The sequence below is a fragment of the Oncorhynchus tshawytscha genome, linkage group LG14, assembly GCF_018296145.1.
Source record: "Oncorhynchus tshawytscha isolate Ot180627B linkage group LG14, Otsh_v2.0, whole genome shotgun sequence".
NCBI lineage: Eukaryota > Metazoa > Chordata > Actinopteri > Salmoniformes > Salmonidae > Oncorhynchus > Oncorhynchus tshawytscha.
In genome coordinates, this window is record NC_056442.1 from 2,660,444 (window position 1) to 2,683,627 (window position 23,184).

The 23,184-nt window shown below is 39.2% G+C and overlaps 1 protein-coding gene across 1 annotated transcript; it reads right to left on the bottom strand.

The window, feature by feature from the left end:
- Positions 1-2,927: 2,927 nt before the first annotated feature.
- Positions 2,928-20,711, bottom strand: cab39l (calcium binding protein 39-like). The gene is made up of 9 exons (XM_042296794.1): positions 20,577-20,711; positions 6,066-6,204; positions 5,201-5,365; positions 4,965-5,083; positions 4,666-4,834; positions 4,353-4,412; positions 3,546-3,611; positions 3,274-3,417; positions 2,928-3,107 (listed from the first exon to the last, which is right to left on the bottom strand). The coding sequence occupies exons 2-9, from the start codon at positions 6,165-6,167 to the stop codon at positions 2,928-2,930; spliced, it is 1,005 nt and encodes a 334-aa protein (XP_042152728.1). The 5' UTR covers positions 6,168-6,204; positions 20,577-20,711.
- Between the last annotated feature and the right edge of the window lie 2,473 nt (positions 20,712-23,184).

Consider the following 23,184-nt stretch of genomic DNA (forward strand, 5'->3'; position numbering starts at 1 on the left):
TTTGTCTGTTTTTTTGTTACATGGTTGGCTCCTACATCCTTGAATTGTTTCATCCTGTTTTGCCAAACTGCTTTTAACTGATAACAATAAGCATCTAATAGCAACAAAAAAAATCTATATAAAATGACAAACCAGGAAAACTATGTATGCATTTCTTTTATTGGTGTTGTGGTACAGTAGTATCAATGTGATAACAAAAAAATGAAATCCCAGGGTTGAAAAGGGTCAATATTACTTTAGTACAATATGTTAAGTAAATCTGTTTTGGCTCGGGTGTAAGTTCCTTCTGATACAGCCTGACTCTTTTAAGTGTCTCTTGTTTTTTTTAATGTTTTTTTAACATTTTAATCTAACAATGTCAGTTTGCCATTCGAAGCCCCGTTTATACCTGGTGTTAACATGGGTCCTGTGTCTTGATCTTGTCCATATTCTGATTGTGACCATTTCTAGACCCGTGTAGAATATTACAATTATTGATGGTGATTCTTCCTGACTACCTCCAGAGGCCACTCGAGGACTAATTGTATCTTGATATCTTTACAAGTTTAAACAGATCCGGATTGTCAAACCATTTTAAATAGTCCCTCAAATCATTGATTCAAGGGATCAATATGTCTTAACATTGGGAATCTCATCATTTGAATATAGGGAGTGACTACGGGTTCAAAATATAACTTGAGAAAGGTCATTGGCATGGCAAGACTTGAACCTGTGACCTTGTGGTCATAGTCCACAGCACCAGCAGGAGGGAGGGCACCATCTAGAACAGAATTGTGATGCAGTAAGTGATATGTTCAACATTCTGCTGCCCTGGGAGCCTACCTTTATCAGATGGACTTCATGGAAATATATTTTTTGTTTGTTACACCATCTGCCCTCTTGACAGAATTCATGATCGGGTATAGATTTTATAAAGCTGTTCATTCCTTTTAGTCATTTTCAGAATGTCAGTAGATATGTACTAAAAAAATTTAAGTATGTTGGAAAACAAAAGCTGCATTTGGATTCAAACTGGCCACACCATCTGTCGCAACCTGTTTTAACACCCTCCCACAAGCACTCCACCTCCCTGAAACACTTGTCTTTACTTGACTCACTTGTAAACTCCACCCAGTGACATGTCACTAAGCTCTGCCCACTGAACTTTCATCCAATCAATTTGTCCCCGGCTACCTCGAGAGGTGGTCAGGGAAGATCTGTTCACAATTAATTATTGTCTACACTAGTCTAGAAATATGAGTCAAGATTGCATGTTAGCACCAGATATAGAACAGGGCTAGAATGATGGAGTTTCACCAAAACGACAAGGGCATTGAGAATACTATCCCTTGTGTGTCAAGTCCAATCTAACATTGTATAAAAAGTATTTGGCAATTTAAAGAACAATCACTTGTCTCATGGCATGGTGCCCATCACATGTATTATTCAATATTACATTGAAGAGCCATATTAGTTAGTTAATATTTTCAATTTAGATGTATTGTAACTAAGCTCAACCACCACGATTAAAATATGCATTGGCTCAATTTGTCTGAGGTTATTTAATTTAGATTTCCCCCCAAAACAAGCTACATGTCAAAAAAATATATATTCAGAGCAAGATGCTTCTTCTACCTTATCCAGTTTACTGGAATATTAACTTTCCTGGACAATCATAGTCCTGAGTTTTGGCCTCCCCGTTCCTAGTTTTATGATGCGATCAATGAACTGCAATAAGTTTAAAATAAAATATTATTTCAACTGCACAACTCAAATATAGTGAGTTCAAGGTTCATTGCTTAATCACGACTAATATGTTCAACCAGACCATATTTTTCTAAATAAGAATTAAGCTCCGCCCTAGAAAAAAGTATTTAAAATACAACAAAAAGGGAAAACAAAAAGGCATCTCTGTATGTACCCCTACTGTTAGTGTGTTCCAACCATCCCCCCCTCCATCTAAATAAGAAAACAAGTTAAAAGAAATCACTTTCGTACAGAAAAAAAAATTAAGTTTTTTCTGTCTGCAATAGCACTTACTTATGGGTTAAAACCAGTTCTAATACACAAGACAAACTCTTTTTTTTTTAATCATCAAGATAGTTTCCTGTAACAGGATTCTACTTCATCAGCCCAAAAATAAACCAAAAGGAATTGCTCCTTTAGCGTTGAATGATATAGAAAGTGCTACCAGCCATCTGTGGAGAATCAATTATCAAAACTATTGATAAGTCATATTCTATACGAAGGTTAGCAGTAAGAAGAATGGCCCTGCTGATCACCAGACATCTTATATGTTCCTTGTAAGATCAAATGTAGAGTTGTCATGTCAGAGGACCTACTACAGCGTTGAAACATAACTTAAGTGTAAATAGTGGAAGTACAACCACAGGAGTAAGACTAGCAGGGAATGTGAGTCTGAAGAGGGAGTTCTATGGAACATTTGAGAATACCATTTCGATCCTCTAATAGGGAAATAGCAATTCCTATGATTCTGGATACTTCAGTTGTACTGTGGTTAGATAGGGAGAGTATTATAAAGAAGTGGGAACTATCTAGCCTGGCTCGTGCCTGCAAGTGGCAATGAAAAGAAAACATTTTCAAAAAAATATTTGCCAATTAAAGTGATGACCAGTGGTCTCCACAGCTCACTCAGCCAATCACCTAAGGACTCTAAGCATTGGTTCCCCCCAAGAGAGGAAATCCCTTCCCGTTGTGGAACACTACACACTAATAAGAAAAGGGTTCATTTAAAGTAAAAACAATGAAAAAAAAAAATCTGATTAAGAACTATTCTCAGCAAGTTTAAGGAACCAAGAAAAATAATGTCTTTGATATTAAGCAATTGAATCATTATTGTCAATGTATTTTGTCGACAATAAAAAGTAAAGGTTAGGGTAAGGTCATAGCTAAGGGGAAGGGTTTGGGGACTAACGGGGGTAAGGGTTTTAAGAGGCGGGTTTCTTTAGGTCTCGGATCTGTTTGATTAGGTAGGTCTTCTCGTCGTTGAATTGCTCGTCGTCCATGCGGTCCTTCTGGAAGTTGCTAAGGAAGTCGATGAGTTTGGGCTGGTTCTTCAGCAGGATGTCTATGATGGGCTGCGTCTTGTTGGGGTTCGCCACAAACACCTGGGTGGAGGGGTCAGCCTGTCAGCTCTGTACATTACATTGATATCGGCAATTACATTCTAGTAAGAACCCAATGGTAATGCCATGGAATGTTTGGGGCCAACATGGATGCCAGTTTGCCAGACTTTGTATATGAACGGCTCAGGGAACGGCTTTTGTTTCCTACCTTGAAGACGTGGAAGGCCTCAAATTGTATGTTAGGGCTCTTGTCCCTCAGTAGGTTCATCATCAGCTTCAGGTTTTCAGGCTTGCTGATGTACCGGGTCATCACTGTGAAGTTATGCCTGTCCAACAGAAGCTCTCCCAACAACTACATAAACAAACACAAAGACCAGAGTATGCAAATATTTACTACGAAGCAAGATAATCAACACCATAATAGCATGCAAAGTTTTAGTCTATAAATAATCCATGTAAAACGTGAATAATAGAACACACCTTTAATGACTGTCTCTTTGTCACATAGTTATCAGAGTGTAATAACTTCTCATACTGGTCAAAGATCTGCAAAGATATAAAGGAACAGGCTGAGGGGTGGCTGCATCTCAACAGTCAAAAGTGGCTCAAAATAAATTCACAATATTTTTAAAAAAAAATGTTCATAGAATTAAATAGGCGTTTCAGATAGTTAAATGGGATGGAATGTCTGTTGAAGTTGATATATTCTCTAACATCTCTCAGTCAGGTCTGAAAAGGACCCTTATCAGGGTGTGCTGTTTGGGCCAGAGTGTGTGTGTGTGTGTGAGATAAGCCTCCAGCAGCCTTTGGCATGAAAGCAGCCTTCTGTAACCTAGTGCGGCCCAGTGTAGAGCTAGTGTCTGGCCTGTAACCCGAGCAGCCTCCAGCCGGCCTGTCTGCTCTCCCCTGGGGTCTTCCCTGAGCCCCACACTACAACCAACACACAAGGTGGTCTTATGCAAGTGGGGAAAGCCAGTGACCACAGATGCCTGGAGTGTATGTGGCTAGTGTGTCAAGGGTGGTATAAATGCACTCATTCATTGTAGAGAATGGGTCATCAATCAACATGTTTTGTTTGTCGGCACACACACACACTTCAGTGTATTCATCTGGTAAATGGAAATGAGAGTACGAGTGTGTGACGTCGTAATTGCATTCACTCATTCCTTCACGAATTCTGTCAAGAGGGCAGAGGGTGTAACAACAAACAACATTTTCTTTCCATGAAGTCCATCTGATAAAAGGTAAATGCTCCCAGGGCAGCAGAATGTTGAACATATCACTTACAGCATCATAATTCTGTTCTAGATATTCAGCTACCAGGACCTTGTGTCTTGTGAGCAGGTCCTGTGAATGGGGGAGGAAACGTGCTCACTTTAATTCACACAAAAACAAACATTGAATATTGCATATCATCTGCTGCATCGAATCATTTCTGATCTATACATTTTGTCAACTCTCCAACAAATGGGCATGGACAGATACAACAGTAATGTAAAGATTAGCATATCATCTCGGACCATCCTAGTCTTATTAATATGGGTTTAATACAAGGTTTTTCCAGGACCCAAAGATGCTTTCAAATCTTGTGTAATCTGACCTTGAAGGTGGCGAAAGCGTCTGAGGCGATGTCGAAGGTCTCCATCTCTACGTAATTGAAGAAGTCCTGGAAGTGTTCTGAGTGGAGAACCAGCTTGGCCAGGGGCTCGTGTCTGATACACTCCCTCAGCATGATGCCACAGTTCAGCGCAGACCCAGGGGTCTCATACCTGCAGGAAGAGGGACACATGCAGACGTCACTGAGTATCATACCATTGGCTGTGGTCAGCTGTGGTACATGGTGTGTGTGTGTGTGTGTGTGTGTGTGTGTGTGTGTGTGTGTGTGTGAGAGAACCTCACCCTTTTTGCAGCACAAACAGCACCTCTTGGTGAGAGCAGAAGTACTCAACGGTGGGGCTGCGGGTGCCGATCTGCCTCCGCAGGATGTTGTTGAAGATTTGACACACGTCCTTCTTCCCCTGGGGACATGCAATGGAAAACGTTTAAAAACGAAAGCCTCCTTGTTTCAGACTGTTTTCTTCCATTTGTTGCCTAATGAACACGACCCTGATGGTCCGGCTTTGGCTCAGTCTCACCTCAAAGTCAATGACCTGCAGGTTTTCCACCAGGGAGATGAGCAGGCCGCTGTTGTAGAGCTCCTGGGCCAACTGGGCCACCGTCTCTGTGTGAGGCTCCTTGTCACCGGTCCCATATAGTATCTCCTTCATGGCCACAAGACACTTAGACACCTCCTCTGATGCCTGGGACAGGGACACCAGTTAGACACACAGGCACAATATGTACTTCTAACAGTATTGCTGCTAATAATGTTATGCTGTTTATTTAAAAAAAACTGCCATGGTATTATACTTGAGTTGCCCACAAGAGGGAGACATTTAATTGACTACCTATGGAGGTACAGCTCTGTATACACTTGTGTCTCAGCCTCAGGCCCAATCATAAGACACATTATTATTGACTTTCTCTGGATATCAGCATTGCATATGACAGGAATGGACTGTATTGAGATCACTATAGCCTGGCTGTGTGTGGTTAGAGCTGAAGCAGTTCCAGCCCAGAGCCAGGTTACTGGGAGTTCTGTCTGGACAGCCCCTCTCTAACAGTCCCATGGTGGAGAGGGCCTTTACAGCTGGGTGTCAATGAAGGAACGGCCAGGCAGCGATGCTGCTTTCACAGCCCAGTGTCAGCTAGAGGTGCACCGTAATAATAACCACACCAACTGACTGATCGGATCAAATAGAAGGAGGTACACCGAGGCCCCAACAGCAATGTTACACAACACCTGCTTGTGGGCCTTTTCTAAGGGAAGTACTGGTTTGTGTTGTAAGGATTTGTTTAGTGAGGACTTGTGTTGTAAGGATTTGTTTAGTGAGGTGTTGTAAGGATTTGTTTAGTGAGGATTCGTGGTGTAAGGACTCATGTTATGAAGATGCGTCACACCTTTTCTGTTTTCTTGTCTTGTTTGACCAGGATGGCCATGTTCTCCTTCAGAGTCCGGACGATGTCGGCGGGATTCTTGTGGGATTTACCGAACAGCGGCATGGTGGCTGGGCCTCTCCTTGGGGTCTCTCCTGGCAGCCTTAAAAAACACACACATTATACCCCTATCTATCGATAACATATAAATTACACAACTGGGTAGTTTGAGCCCTGAATGCTGATTGGCTGACAGCTGCGGTATATCAGACCGTATACCACGGGTACGACAAAACATTTATTTTTACTGCTCTAATTACGTTGGTAACCAGTTTATAATAGCAATAAGGCACCTCAGGGGTTTGTGATATATGGCCAGTATACCACTGCTAAGGTCTGTATCCGTGTTGCATCATGCATAGGAACAGCCCTTAGCCCTGGTATATTGGCCATATACCCGCCCTCGGGCCACATTGCTTATTTATATCGTCCGTCTGATTGAAACTCCAGTTTTTTTCAGCAAAAAAAAAAAAAAAAAACTATCAGAGGCAGATAATTTATTTAAAAGTCCCAATTCAGAAAAAAATTATTGGAAGATGTGATGCTTCTCATTTCCTCAGATAGGATAGGACATTCTCAGATCAAAAGAATCCTTCGGGAAAATACATACACTACCATTCAAAAGTTTGGGGTCACTTAGAAATGTCTTGTTTTGAAAAGAAAAGCATTTTTGTCCATTAAAATAACATAAAATTGATCAGAAATACAGTGTGAACTACATTGTTAATGTTGTAAATGAGTATTGTAGCTGGAAATGCTGATATTTAATGGAATATCTACATAGGTGTACAGAGGCCCATTATCAACAACCATCACTCCTGTGTTTCAAGGCACGTTGTGTTTCTAATCCAAGTTTATCATTTTAATAGGCTAATTGATCATTAGAAAACCATTTTGAAATTATGTTAGCACAGCTGAAAACTGTTGTCCTGATTAAGAAGCAATAAAACTGGCCTTCTTTAGATGAGTTGAGTTATCTCAGCATTTGTAGTTTGATTACAGGCTCAAAATGGCTAGAATCAAATAATTGTCTTCTGAAGCTCATCAGTCTATTACTTGTTCTGAGAAAGGAAGGCTATCTCATGTTTACAAACACTACAGGAACAAGTGTCATTACCCATTGAATGCAGTGTTCACAATATAGTGGCTATATCCAGGAAAGACAAAGTTCCAACAGCTGGGCCTAAAATAGTGTGTATAAGAGATTTAGCTGTGACTTATGTGGATGATGTTCAAAATATCTGATTGATTCAAAGCATCCACGCTGCACTTGTTTTAAGAAACTTCTTGAATTACTACAAATGAAGAAATGTGACTAATCTCAACAAAACCCTATGGTTGAGCGAGAAGTCTGTCTGCAAACTGTACTTTATGAAGCCAAGATCAAAAATATATGAAGAATGATGGAATAAAAAAATGAATTTAAGGGCAGAAAGACAAACAACACCATCTTTCATCGAATCAGATGGCTTAGTCATCACAAAACCATTTAATTTGCCAATTATTTTTAATCATTACTTCATTGGCAAAGTGGGCAAACTTAGGTAGGAAATGCCAACAACGGACGGTGAGCCATCATAATCATGCAAAAAAAAAAAAAAAAACATAATGAAAGAAAAGCATTGGAAGTTTGAATTTTGTAAAGTTAGTGTGGGAGAGGTGATTTTTTTTTTTTTTTTAAATCGATCAATAATGACAAACCTCATGGCATTGACAGCTTAGATGAAAGCTACTGAGGATGGTAGTGGACTCTATAGCCACTCCTATCTGTCACATCTTTAATCTTTAAGTCTCCGTTCTCAGGCCTGGAAACAAAATAATTCCGCTACCCAACAGTGGTAAAGCGGTCTTTACTTGTTCAAACAGCAGACCTATAAGCTTGCTGCCAGCTCTTAGCAAACTGTTGGTAAAAAAATGTGTTTGACCAAAAACATTGCTATTTCTCTGTAAACAAAATAACAACAGACTTTCAGCATGCTTATAGAGAAGGAAACTCAACATGTACTGCACTGACAAATGATAATATGAAGATTGTGGGAGCTGTACTGTTAGATTTCAGTGCTGCCTTTGATATTATTGACCATAAACTGTTGCTGAACCTCAGCTCAGTTTTCAATCTCCGCTCTAAATCCACAATATGGGAATCTATTATAAAAAAGGGTTTTCTTTAATGGAAGCTTCTAATGTCAAACATGTAAAGTGTGGTGTACCGCAGGGCAGCTCTCTAGGCCCCCTCTTTTTTGAAAATCCCAAATTGTTTGCATAGTCAATTTACACAAGCTCTGACACACACTTACCCCACCAGACATGCCACCAGGGTCTTTTCACTGTCCCCAAATCCAGAAAAATACTGTACTGTATTATATAGAGCCATTATTGCATGGAACTCCATTCCATCTCATATTGCTCAAATAAATGGCAAACCAGTTTAAAAAAAAAAATAGACAAAGAAACACCTCACAGCACAACGCCTCTCCCTATTTGACCTAGATAGTTGGTGTATGCGTTGAAATGTAGGCTACTTGTGCCTTTAAAAAAAAATGTCTGTAGTTCTGTTCTTGTCTATTAATGTTCATTATTATGTCATGTTTCAAGTTGTGTGGCCCCCAGGAAGAGTAGCTGCTGCTTTTGCAACAGCTAATGGGGATACTAATAAAATCCCAAAATACCACTGCGGTCCAACTCATCCCAAACCATCTCAATTGGGTTGAGGTCAGGTGATTATGGAGGCCAGGTCCTCTAATGCAGCACTCCATCACTCTCCTTCTTGGTCAAATATCCCTTTCATAGTCTGGAGGTGTGTTGGGTCATTGTCCTGTTGAAAAATAAATGATAGTGGGACTAAGTGCAAACCAGATGGGATGGCATATTGCTGCAGAATGCTGTTGTAGCAATGCTTGTTAAGTCACCAGAAAAGCACCCCACACCATCACATCTCCATGATTCATGGTGGGGCCACACATGCGGAGATCATCCGTTCACCTACTCCGCGTCTCACAAAGTCAGAGCGGTTGGAACCAAAAACAAAATTTGGACTCCGAAAAAAAAGGACAGATTTCCACTGGTTTCATTTCCATTGCTTGTGTTTCTTGGCCCAAGCAAGTCTCTTAAGCAGTGGTTTCTTTGCAGAAATTTGATTGTGGTGTCTCCTCTGAACAGTTGATGTTGAGATTTCTGCACTTGAACTCTGAAGCATTTATTTTGCATTCTGAATTGCAGAAGAAACTTCCTCAAGAGGTAACTGTGGGTCTTCCTTTCCTGTGGTGGTCCTCATGAAAGCCAGTTTCATCATAGCGCTTGATGGTTTATGCGACTGTACTTGAAGAAACTTTCAAAGTTCTTGAAATGTTCCGAATTGACTGACCTTCATGTCTTAAAGTAATGACTGACTGTCGTTTCTCTTTGTTTATTTGAGCTGTTCTTGCCATAATATGGACTTGGTCTTTTATCTATCTTTTGTATACCCCCCACCTTGTCACAACACAACTGATTGGCTCAAACACATTTATCAAATGAAAGACATTCCACAAATTAGCTTTTAACAAATGCATTCCAGGTGACTACCTCATGAAGCTGGTTGAGAGAATGACAACAGTGTGTAAGCTATGATCCCTTATTGATGCCACTTGTTAAATCCACTTCAATCAATATAGATGAAGGGGAGGAGACAGGTTAAAGAAGGAATTTTAAGCCTTTGGACAATTGAGATGGATTGTCTATGTTTGCTATTCAGAGGTTGAATGGACAAGACAAAAGATTGAAGTGCCTTTGAATGGGGTATGGTAGTAGGTGCCAGGCACAGTGGTTTGTGTCAAGAACTGCAACGCTGCTGGGTTTTTCACAACAGTTTCCTGTGTGTTTCAAGAATATTCCACCACACAAAGGACATCCAGCCAACTTGACACAAATGTGGGAAGCATTTGCGTCGACATGGTCCAGCATCCCTGTGGGAAGCTTTCAACACCTTGTAGAGTCCATGCCCAGAAGAACTGAGGTGCAAGCCAATATTTGGGAGGTGTTCTTAATGTTTTGTACACTCAGTGTATATCACACGTTATAAACTGGGTGGTTCGAGCCCTGAATGCTGAAAACTGGTATATCACAGGTATGACAAACCATATTTTTACTGTTCTAATTAGGTTGGTAACCAGTTTATAATAGCAATAAGGCACCTTGGGGGTTTGTGGTATATGATCAATAAACCACGGCTAAGGGTTGTATCCAGGCACTCCACATTGGGTTTTTGCATAAGAACAGCTTTTAGCCGTGGTATATTGCCCCCCGAGCCTTATTGCTTAATTATACCATATATCAGTGTACCACAGGCATTTCTCCCCTTACTTGACATGGGGTGCATCTGAAGTATCTTCTTCTAATCTCCTCCAGTTCATCTACATTGATGTGAAATGAACAAACAAATGCCTGCATCCTCTGAGGGTGTCCCAGACCAGGACTGAAGAACATTCGTGATGGAGGAGATGAGACAAGGAGAGGAAGGCAATTGTATTGAGATACACCCACAGAAAGAAGAGCGCAGTCTTCCCCTGGGATCTCGCAGTGATTTATAAAAGGGCATAAGCAATACCCGCTTACGCTGAGTCAGACTACACTCTGCACACCTCACTGCATTCATGGTTGTCATGACAACAAAACAAAAGGCAGCCAGAGGACAGATAATAGGTGTGTGCATTTCATCACTCAAGAGGATGTCTCAACAATGTGCGTCCGAAATACTGAAATAGCCTACCATGGCCAGTGTAAAGTTAGGACAACTCCGTTTGAGATTTAGGATTCCAATGGTTCGCCATGTTGGCACCTAGCGTTCTAACACAGTTTACATTCTAGCAAGAATCTTACAACATTATTGTCATGGAGTGTTTGATGCCAACATGAAGGATAACCTAGCTGCTGAAACAAACTCTCAGAGAGAGGTGTGAGAGAGGGTGGGGGTGAGTATAACTTGTGACTGTTAATCCTTAGTGCTGAGCGTGACGGTATTACCTCTATTCCTCCCAAAACAGAACAGACAGACTGATGCCAGGAGCTTGTCACCTTGATCACAGTCCACAGCAGGAGACTAGTCAGTGGACTGCATCGCTCACAGCCTTGCACATCATGTAGAGCAGATGGGATTCCCTATTCCCTTTTTCTTCATGCAAGAGAATGTCTGTTCTACACTATCCATTTCTATCTGGATGTTTGGTATGCTTGCAGTCACCCCTGAAAAGCCCCAGCGCAAACGCAGGACAGTGAACCCAAGAAAATCCTATTTCTATCCCACTCACTGACTACAAGCAAGAAAGGAGCCCCCTCTCTACCCAACCCCGCTCTCCCCACCCAGACCTGTTCAGAAAACTACATTTCCCATGAAGCTGTGAAGTAAACACAGTATACGTAGTATCTTTGGCTCTGCAATGTTGGAAAAGGACCCGTAAGTAAGCATTTCACTGTTAGTCCCACACCTGTTGTTTACAAAGCATGTGATAAATAACATTTGATTTGATTAATGCAACTTTAATAACAACCCATCAATCATAATTAAACAAGAATGAGAGGCTAAATGTCTCTGGACAGGCAACTGCATGAGTCCATAATGGAAGGGATAATCCTGATTCAGACACGCCACAACATGCTCAACCAGGGAAATAAAAGGCTGCTAGCCTACTTTATAAACATACACGAAGCCTACGGATATGAGGAGCGATTGGATGAAACCAAGGATCCTGGATGTAGCCTAGGCCCAGTTGGACACAATTCACAGACTTGGGTACATTATCGGATGTCTAGTAACAGACTAGGGGCCTACAGTATGTAATATTTTACAAATAAACTGATTTTCCCTGGATGTGTGTTTTGTCCTATATTTACATTTGATTTATTTGTAATCCCAGCCCCTGTGCCCGAGGAGGCCTTTTGGTAGCCGTCATTGTAAATAAGAATTTGTTCTTAACTGACTCGCCTAGCTAAATAAGGTTAAATAAATATATTTTTAAAAATAAGGAGAATGCTTTTAGCCTTTCCTAAAGAAATTGGTTGTATTTCTTGTCATGGGCCTAGAACAGCAAGGTTGTTGTCTTGTACTGACACTAGAGCTAGGACGATAAACTGAAAATGATCGACACTGACCACTTATCGTGAACATTTTGCTGATATCAGTCATTACATAAATAATCTATAGGGTGCTACTAGAGAAATGTGAATTATGAAAATTATATACGTTTGTTAATATGGGTTATTGTTTATAGGACAAATGATAGCTACAACATTCAAAGTAGTTGTAGTAGTTTTAAGGGTAATAAAAAATAATAACTGTGGTACACATTAAATGTTATAAACGTATAAATGTATTGTTATCGTGATAATTCAATGAATTTAGCTTGATATGGATTTTTGGCAATATCGCCCAGCACTAACCAACACCCTGGTATGACAATTAAATAAACTTACATCATCTAACCAACACCCTGGTATGACAATTAAATAAACTTACATCATCTAACCAACACCCTGGTATGACAATTAAATAAACTTACATCATCTAACCAACACCCTGGTATGACAATTAAATAAACTTACATCATCTAACCAACACCCTGGTATGACAATTAAATAAACTTACATCATCTAACCAACACCCTGGTATGACAATTAAATAAACTTACATCATCTAACCAACACCCTGGTATGACAATTAAATAAACTTACATCATCTAACCAACACCCTGGTATTACAGGCATATTAATTAAACAAACCGACACCCTGGTATTACAATAGGCATATTAATTAAACAAACCGACACCCTGGTATTACAATAGGCATATTAACAACCAAATTATTACAATAGCATATTAAATAAACTAAACACCCTGGTATTACAATAGGCATATTAATTAAACAAAATAACACCCGACACCCTGGTATTACAATAGGCATATTAATTAAACAAACCAACACCTGGTATTACAATAGGCATATTAATTAAACAAACCGACACCCTGGTATTACAATAGGCATATTAATTAAAACAAACCGACACCCTGGTATTACAATAGGCATATTAATTAAACAAACCGACACCCTGGTATTACAATAGGCATATTAATTAAACAAACCAACACCCTGGTATTACAATAGGCATATTAATTAAACAAACCAACACCCTGGTATTACAATAGGTATTACAATAGGCATATTAATTAAACAAACCAACACCCTGGTATTACAATAGGCATATTAATTAAACAAACCAACACCCTGGTATTACAATAGGCATATTAAATAAACTAACCGACACCCTGGTACTACAATAGGCATATTAATTAAACAAACCAACACCCTGGTACTACAATAGGCATATTAATTAAACAAACCAACACCCTGGTATTACAATAGGCATATTAATTAAACAAACAGACACCCTGGTATTACAATAGGCATATTAAATAAACTAACCGACACCCTGGTACTACAATAGGCATATTAATTAAACAAACCAACACCCTGGTATTACAATAGGCATATTACCCTGGTATTACAAACAAACCAACACCCTGGTATTACAATAGGCATATTAAATAAACAAACCGACACCCTGGTATTACAATAGGCATATTAATTAAACAAACCAACACCCTGGTATTACAATAGGCATATTAATTAAACAAACCGACACCCTGGTATTACATATTAATTAAACAAACCAACACCCTGGCATATTAATTAAACAAACCGACACCCTGGTATTACAATAGGCATATTAATTAAACAAACCAACACCCTGGTATTACAATAGGCATATTAATTAAACAAACCAACACCCTGGTATTACAATAGGCATATTAATTAAACAAACCAACACAGTATTATAGGCATATTAATTAAACCGACACCCTGGTACTACAATAGGCATATTAATTAAACAACCAACACCCTGGTATTACAATAGGCATATTAATTAAACAAACCAACACCCTGGTATTACAATAGGCATATTAATTAAACAAACAGACACCCTGGTATTACAATAGGCATATTAAATAAACTAACCGACACCCTGGTACTACAATAGGCATATTAATTAAACAAACCAACACCCTGGTATTACAATAGGCATATTAATTAAACAAACCAACACCCTGGTATTACAATAGGCATATTAAATAAACTAACCGACACCCTGGTATTACAATAGGCATATTAATTAAACAAACCAACACCCTGGTATTACAATAGGCATATTAATTAAACTAACCGACACCCTGGTACTACAATAGGCATATTAATTAAACAAACCAACACCTGGTATTACAATAGGCATATTAATTAAACAAACCAACACCCTGGTATTACAATAGGCATACACTAAACTAACCGACGCCCTGGTACTACAATAGGCATATTAATTAAACTAACCAACACCCTGGTATTACAATAGGCATATTAATTAAACAAACCAACACCTGGTATTACAATAGGCATATTAATTAAACTAACCGACACCTGGTACTACAATTAAACAAACCAACAGGCATTACAATAGTAATTAAACAAACCAACACCCTGGTATTTACAATAGGCATATTAATTAAACAAACCAACACCCTGGTATTACAATAGGGATATTAATTAAACAAACCACACCCTGGTACTACAATAGGCATATTAATTAAACTAACCGACACCCACCCAATAGGTATTAAACAAACCAACACCCTGGTATTACAATAGGCATATTAATTAAACAAAACCAACAGCCTGGTATTACAATAGGCATATTAATTAAAACTAACCGACAACTACAATAGAGCATATTAATTAAACAAACCAACACCCTGGTATTACAATAGGCATATTAATTAAAACAAACCAACAGCCTGGTATTACAATAGGCATATTAATTAAACTACCCTGGTATTAAAACATATTAATTAAACAAACCGACACCCTGGTATTACAATAGGCATATTAATTAAACTAACCCTGGTATTACAATAGGACACACCTGGTACTACAATAGGCATATTAATTAAACTAACCGACACCCTGGTATTACAATAGGCATATTAATTAAACTAACCGACACCCTGGTATTACAATAGGCATATTAATTAAACTAACCGACACCCTGGTATTACAATAGGCATATTAATTAAACTAACCGACACCCTGGTATTACAATAGGCATATTAATTAAACTAACCGACACCCTGGTATTACAATAGGCATATTAATAAACTAACCGACACCCTGGTACTACAATAGGCATATTAATAAACTAACCGACACCCTGGTATTACAATAGGCATAATAAACTAACCTCATCTAACCGACACCCTGGTATTACAATAGGCATATTAAATAAACTAACCTCATCTAACCGACACCCTGGTATTACAATAGGCATATTAATAAATGGAACACCCTGGTACTACAATAGGCATATTAATAAACTAACCGACACCCTGGTATTACAATAGGCATATTAATAAACTAACCGACACCCCTGGTACTACAATAGGCATATTAATAATCTAACCGACACCCTGGTTTTACAATAGGAATATTAAATAAACTAACCTCATCTAACCGACACCCTGGTATTACAATAGGCATATTAAATAAACTAACCGAAAACCTGGTATTACAATAGGCATATTAAATAAACTAACCTCATCTAACTGACACCCTGGTTTTACAATAGGCTTTTTAAATAAACTAACCGACATCCTGGTATTACAATAGGCATATTAATAAACGAACCGACACCCTGGTACTACAATAGGCATATGAATAAACTAACCGACATCCTGGTATTACAATAGGCATATTAATAAACTAACCGACACCCTGGTACTACAATAGGTATATTAATAAATGAACCGACACCCTGGTACTACAATAGGCATATTAATAAACTAACCGACACCCTGGTATTACAATAGGCATATTAATAAACTAACCTCATCTAACCGACACCCTGGTTTTACAATAGGCATATTAAATAAACTAACCTCATCTAACCGACACCCTGGTATTACAATAGGCATATTAAATAAACTAACCCTCATCTAACCCGACACCCTGGTACTACAATAGGCATATTAAATAAACTAACCGACAACCTGGTATTACAATAGGCATATTAAATAAACTAACCTCAACTAACCAACACCCTGGTATTACAATAGGCATATTAAATAAACTAACCGACAACCTGGTATTACAATAGGCATATTAAATAAACTAACCTCAACTAACCAACACCCTGGTATTACAATAGGCATATTAAATAAACTAACCGACAACCTGGTATTACAATAGGCATATTAATAAACTAACCTCATCAAACTGACACCCTGGTATTACAATAGGCTTTTTAAATAAACTAACCGACACCCTGGTACTACAATAGGCATATTAATAAACTAACCTCATCAAACCGACAACCTGGTATTACAATAGGCATATTAATAAACTAACCGACACCCTGGTACTACAATAGGCATATTAATAAACTAACCGACACCCTGGTACTACAATAGGCATATTAATAAACAAACCGGCACCCTGGTACTACAATAGGCATATTAATAAACTAACCGACACCCTGGTATTACAATAGGCATATTAATAAACTAACCGACACCCTAGTTTTACAATAGGCATATTAAATAAACTAACCTCATCTAACCGACAACCTGGTATTACAATAGGCATATTAATAAACTAACCGACACCCTGGTTTACAATAGGCATATTAAATAAACTAACCGACAACCTGGTATTACAATAGGCATATTAATAAACTAACCTCATCAACACCCCGACACCCTGGTATTACAATAGGCATATTAAATAAACTAAACAACACCTTGGTACTACAATAGGCATATTAAATCAACTAACCTCATCTAACTAAGTTGGTGGTTGAAGATATCCCTCTAGTGGTGTGGGGGCTGTGCTTTGGCAAAGTGGGTGGGGTTATATCCTTCCTGTTTGGCCCTGTCCGGGGTGACCTCGGATGGGGCCACAGTGCCCCTGACCCCTCCTGTCTCAGCCTCCAGTATTTATGCTGCAGTAGTTTATGTGTCGGGGGGCTGGGGTCAGTTTGTTATATCTGGAGTACTTCTCCTGTCCTATTCGGTGTCCTGTGTGAATCTAAGTGTGCGTTCTCTAATTCTCTCCTTTCTCTTTCTTTCTTCTCTCTCGGAGGACCTGAGCCCTAGGACCTGAGCTCCAGGACTACCTGACATGATGACTCCTTGCTGTCCCCAGTCCACCTGGACATGCTGCTGTTCCAGTTTCAACTGACCTGAGCCCTAGGACCATGCCCCAGGACTACCTGACATGATGACTCCTTGCTGTCCCCAGTCCACCTGGCCATGCTGCTGCTCTAGTTTCAACTTCCACCTGACTGTGCTGCTGCTCCAGTTTCAACTGTTCTGCCTTATTATTATTCGACCATGCTGGTCATTTATGAACATTTGAACATCTTGGCCATGTTCTGTTATAATCTCCACCCGGCACAGCCAGAAGAGGACTGGCCACCCCACATAGCCTGGTTCCTCTCTAGGTTTCTTCCTAGGTTTTGGCCTTTCTAGGGAGTTTTCCTAGCCACCGTGCTTCTACACCTGCATTGCTTGCTGTTTGGGGTTTTAGGCTGGGTTTCTGTACAGCACTTTGAGATATCAGCTGATGTACGAAGGGCTATATAAATAAATTTGATTTGATTTGATTTGATCTAACCGACACCTGGTATTACAATAGGCATATTAATAAACGAATCCGACACCCTGGTTTTACAATAGGCATATTAATAAACAAACCGACACCCTGGTTTTACAATAGGCATATTAATAAACTAACCGACAACCTGGTATTACAATAGGCATATTAAATAAACTAACCTCATCTAACCGACACCCTGGTATTACAATAGGCATATTAATAAACTAACACGACAACCTGGTATTACAATAGGCATATTAATAAACTAACTGACATCCTGGTATTACAATAGGCATATTAAATAAACTAACCTCATCTAACAATACCCTGGTATTAAATAGCATATTAAATTAATCTCATTTTACAATACCCTGGTATTACATAGCATATTAAATTAATCTCATCTAACAATACCCTGGTATTACATAGCATATTACATTAACCTCATCTAACAATATCCTGGTATTACATAGCATATTACATTAATTAACAATACCCTGGTATTACATCTATTACATTAAATACCCTGGTATTACATAGCATATTACATTAACCTCATCTAACAATATCCTGGTATTACATAGCATATTAAATTAAACTCATCTCACCAAATATCTAGCATTGGTTGATTAGATGTGAAACTGGAAAATAGTTGATCTACAGCCAGATAGGTTAGCTGACATCGTCACGAAAATAATGCACTAACTCTTTTTGACTCTATGCATACAAGCTGGACTCTACCCACACAGACACTCCAACACATACACACACTCACACCGTCGCCAAACACACACTCATTACATATCATCTATCCTGTTAACAAGTCACTTTACCCCTACCTATAAGTACATATCTACCTCGAATCCCTCGTACCCCTGCACATCGGCTCGGTACTGGTACCCCATGTATATAGCCAAGCCATCATTGCTCATTGTGGATTTATTCCTTTTTCTATTCTGCATTGTTGGGAAGGTCCCGTAAGCATTTCACTGTTAGTCTACACCTGTTGTTTACTATGCATGTGACAATAACAATATAAGTTTACATGTCAACAATCCATTGATTCAAAGCCAACCCTGCCTGTTTTGCTCCATGGTTGCGAATGCATCGATTTTTTTGCTAAACAAGCTATAGGGAGTCATTTATGGAGCTATATGGAGTCATTTATAAATCATGAAAATGGTTACAGTAGTAGGAGAGAGACTGAAGCAGGAGAGAGGGGAGAGGTACTGCCCTTCACAGGGCCTGACATGATTCCATCTCCATCAGTCAAGATGGAGTCCAGTCCCAGAGCTCCATGAACAAACACACACAACCTCATCACAGACGCAAGGCAGAAAGAATACAGACGGAACAACTCAGAACTCTCAGACTGAATGCAAACGGAACCCAGACAAAACAGACTGATAGAACACTCCAATGGGTTGTTCTATTTCAGGAGATGTTCTGCAGCCATTTTGCCTGTTATCTTTATCATCAACCCACCATCATCATTCTGGCCTCTAATCACCCCCTAACCACAGATAACCACCCCTAACCACAGATAACCACCCTAACCACAGATCTGGTCAGATATTTCCCAACCCCCTAATGGTGAAGGCTATGATTGGCGGTAGGGTAATCTGGTCCTAGATCTGTGGTTAGAGCCAACACAGTACATGGCGCTGCGGCTGAAATAAAACTCCCATAAGGCCTAGAGTTACCTAAAGGGGCACTGAGCATCATGACAGTCCCTGCACTGACTACATCACTGATGACATAAGCCTATGCAGCTTGTCAGACATGCCATAGGGTACTCTTTAAAAAAATGGTGAGACACAATCTAACCTATGTCGAGGTGCAGTCTGGGTGACAGTTGTTTATGCCTGGTCTAAGATTGTGAATGTTGGTAGCCAATCTGACACTTTCAAAACATACATTTACATCACACATCCTGTCTGATTTAAAAAATATGAAGGCACAAATAATTATCCATTAAAGCTGGAGAACACCAAACTAGTCTGGCTGGATAAATACATAAATTAATGAATAATAACAAAACAAGGAGCCAAACTACAAATGTAACATGGTAGGTCAAGGTCCAATGTCTTTAAATTAAGTAATTATTTATAAGAAGAACATTTCGATGAAGTTGTTACTGTAGGCCTAATAGAGAATGACAGCTGGCGAGACAGAATAGCAGCCTATGCGACGGCCTCTCTCTGTCTTCACTGTTCATTGGTGTTCCTATCCTACTGCACGGAAGCAAAGCTTTGCTAGCGCTAAAGCAAAACAAACCCTGTTACAAACAAAGCCAGAATTGACACATTCGATGCGTGACATTACGCTTACGCACTCTACTTGTCCTGTGTGTTAAAGGACCATAAAACATGTTGAGGGAAGAGCGTTCCCGGATGAAGGCTTCACATGACATGTAGATTAATGTAGACACGCAGAAATAAAACAAATAAGACATGTGCGAATATGTCAACTATGGGATACACCGTTTGGGCTTTTAAACTCCCTTTAATAGAATGGATGTCACATGCATAAATCGGACCGTTTTAGCAGCTACTGGTTTTTACAGAAAAGCAGCTAAACAGATGGGCAATGGCTGCATTTAAGTAGCAAGATTGTTTCAAACTTGAATCGATTGAATACAATGGCAGCATCAATTTGAAACATTTGAACAATAATTGTGGGGTAAAATTGCCTAACTTTACCTAGCAGCTATCTCGTAAGGATCTAATAAATTACGGAATACTTACGGTGCAAGAGTCTATTTAGTATTTTTTCTCTCGGCTGTCTCTGCTGCTGTCTCGATTCTCAATGTAACCGAGCAGCTTTTTCTGGTTACGCCAGCGGTGTGTTGTATGCTGGGCAAAACGTCAGAGGAATATGTGTATGTGGAATTAAAATGTACGGAATCTTTTAAGAAGGCAGTGCAGAATTCCATTTGGTCTGATTCGTTATGAGCCACAGTCCCGGGATAGGCGGCGCACACTGAATATTTATCTACCAGCCAATTGGTCCTTTCCCTGTGACGTTGAGGGATTTTCATATCCGGATCACAATTGTTTTTTAGATTTCATGAATAATAGCAGCTATGCTCTAGAAAACATGCTCGAACAATGTTTTGATTATGTCTGTGTTTTTTGTGTACAAATGATTTATAAATGGGAAAAAGTACATTTGACCCTTAAACCGGTGAAACAAGATGGCCCTACTGTAGGTCTATCAGTTACAGCTCACAAAACAGTATTCACCAAACCTCCGTGATCGCTGGAAATCACGCTTCTAGAGCTGAGCAACTAGAGGTGAATAATAATCTTTCTAGTAATATACACTCAATTAAATATTTCATAAAATATTTTTGGTAGAAGCCTAACTTGAGTTGTGCGTGGTGTTTTCTATTCATATACTGTACTGTTTTTATTTTGTGTGATGTCAAAATCACAAAAAGATTGAAAATATGAAACAATTTCAAATGTATAGAGTTTCAAACATGTCTAGGCTGGGAGAGTGAAACTCGACATTAAAATAAGACAGTAGCTGCAACGTTACATTATTTAAAACAAACTAACGACCACACAGTGAGCAATGATCGACTACATCATTTAATGATATCTGATGGTTTTATAATGAGAAAAACAAACAGTCATTGGATTAAAGCAAAGGATGTTTGACTTTGTTCAGCGACTTTAATAATACACCTCAGAGATACATATTTACACATATACACAGATATGAATGCATATCATTAATTATATAACATCTGTATCAACACTTGTTACCGTAGGAAAATAAAGAACAAAATAATGCGGCAATGTGCTGCATAACAATGTGACACACAGGAACAACATTGTAATCTCACTGGGTGCAAATCGAAAAAGATATACAGTAGAACAATAAGTTATAAAAACCGTTATAACTAAAACGGTTATAACCCAAACAGTTTAAAACCTAACCTATTGCGCGTGCTGAAATTTGAGACAACCATCATTCATTCTTTCAGCACACGACGTTATAGTTATATTCCATCTTCGGTTTTCAGTGTACAGACTGCATTCTCAAATGAGCAAAAGGATGACATTTCTATTAATATATGTCTTCTCAGGAGTTGAGAAATTACCATGGAAACATGCTCCGCCAACCAATTAATAAAATATCTTTGATATACTTAGGCCCACGAAAACATATCCATGGTCTTCATACACAACATACACATTAAATGAAAATACGAGGTATAGGATAATAATATCTGTACATATCTTTCTCAAATAAATGAACTTGATACACGTTGATTAAGCACACAAATATTTCCTTTTAAGTTTATACTCTCTGGTACAGTACAGTTATTTCAACATCAATCGACCTGACATTAATATTTGTATGGGAATCTCAATCTTCAGGGGATTTCTGTGTAGTGTATAGGATTGGACTTTGAGCCAAGAGAAAATGATTCAGAAGAACATCCTGAGCACTGTTATTGTTGAAGTATCTATGATATCTGACCGTCCTGTAATATCGCCCCTGCCTAAAAGGAACACCTGGTAGTTTAAAGCCCAGCTCTCTCAGATCACTGGGAACAAAGCCAAGAGTTCACTAATAGCCCAGACAGCACAGGTGGAGGAAGGAGAAACAGGGAGGGAGAGGACTGCTGGAGGGCCTCTGGACAAAGCCATAGATATACACAGTTGACCAAACTCCAAAAAAGTAATTAATGACAATTCCATTCTAATTTTGCATTCTTGCTAGAATGATTGTCATAACACTTTTACAGTTTAGTTTGTCTTGGGATCCAGTAGAAACATATGAAATATAAATCCATCATCTATTTTTAAAGTCACTCAGGAGAGGACTGGACATACTGAGGAGGTTGACTGCCTGACACAGAGAAACATTATGACACAACTGGTTACCAGAGTCCCCCAAGAAAGAGACTGAGGCGTCTGTTTGTTTGTCTGTTGAAGTGTTGAGATTCAGTAAGAGGAGCTCCTGGCTCCCATATCACTGTCACCTTGTTGGAGTTGGAGGAGCGGTACCGCTAGGCTAACAAAGCCTGCCTGTGTGTGTGAATGGAGCGGTGTGTCCTTCCTTGTTCATCTCTGTCAAACAGGTAGGGGAGAGGCCTGAACTTCCTGTTCTCAATGTGTGCTAGCCCTCAATCACAGTAAAAGGCTAGGACACTACCTCTTATCCCTGAGTAGAGTATGTTCAGAGGAAAGCATTCATTACCTTCCTTCACATTGACAGATAAGCAGCTATTAGACTGCTTTCTGCTACATTCCAGGCAGCCTCCACTTCAGTATGAGAGTGAAGTATCTATGGACTGTAATGTAAACCAACGTGTGCAAGCATTTCACTGTAAAGGCT

What these genes read in the sequence shown, in the direction of transcription:
- cab39l (XM_042296794.1), bottom strand. Translation starts at nt 6,167, where the DNA reads ATGCCGCTGTTCGGTAAATCCCACAAGAATCCCGCCGACATCGTCCGG. An exon ending in AAGACAAGAAAACAGAAAAG is followed by an intron (nt 5,366 to 6,065) that starts GTGTGACGCATC and finishes TCCCTGTCCCAG; the next exon opens with GCATCAGAGGAGGTGTCTAA. An exon ending in TGCAGGTCATTGACTTTGAG is followed by an intron (nt 5,084 to 5,200) that starts GTGAGACTGAGC and finishes GCATGTCCCCAG; the next exon opens with GGGAAGAAGGACGTGTGTCA.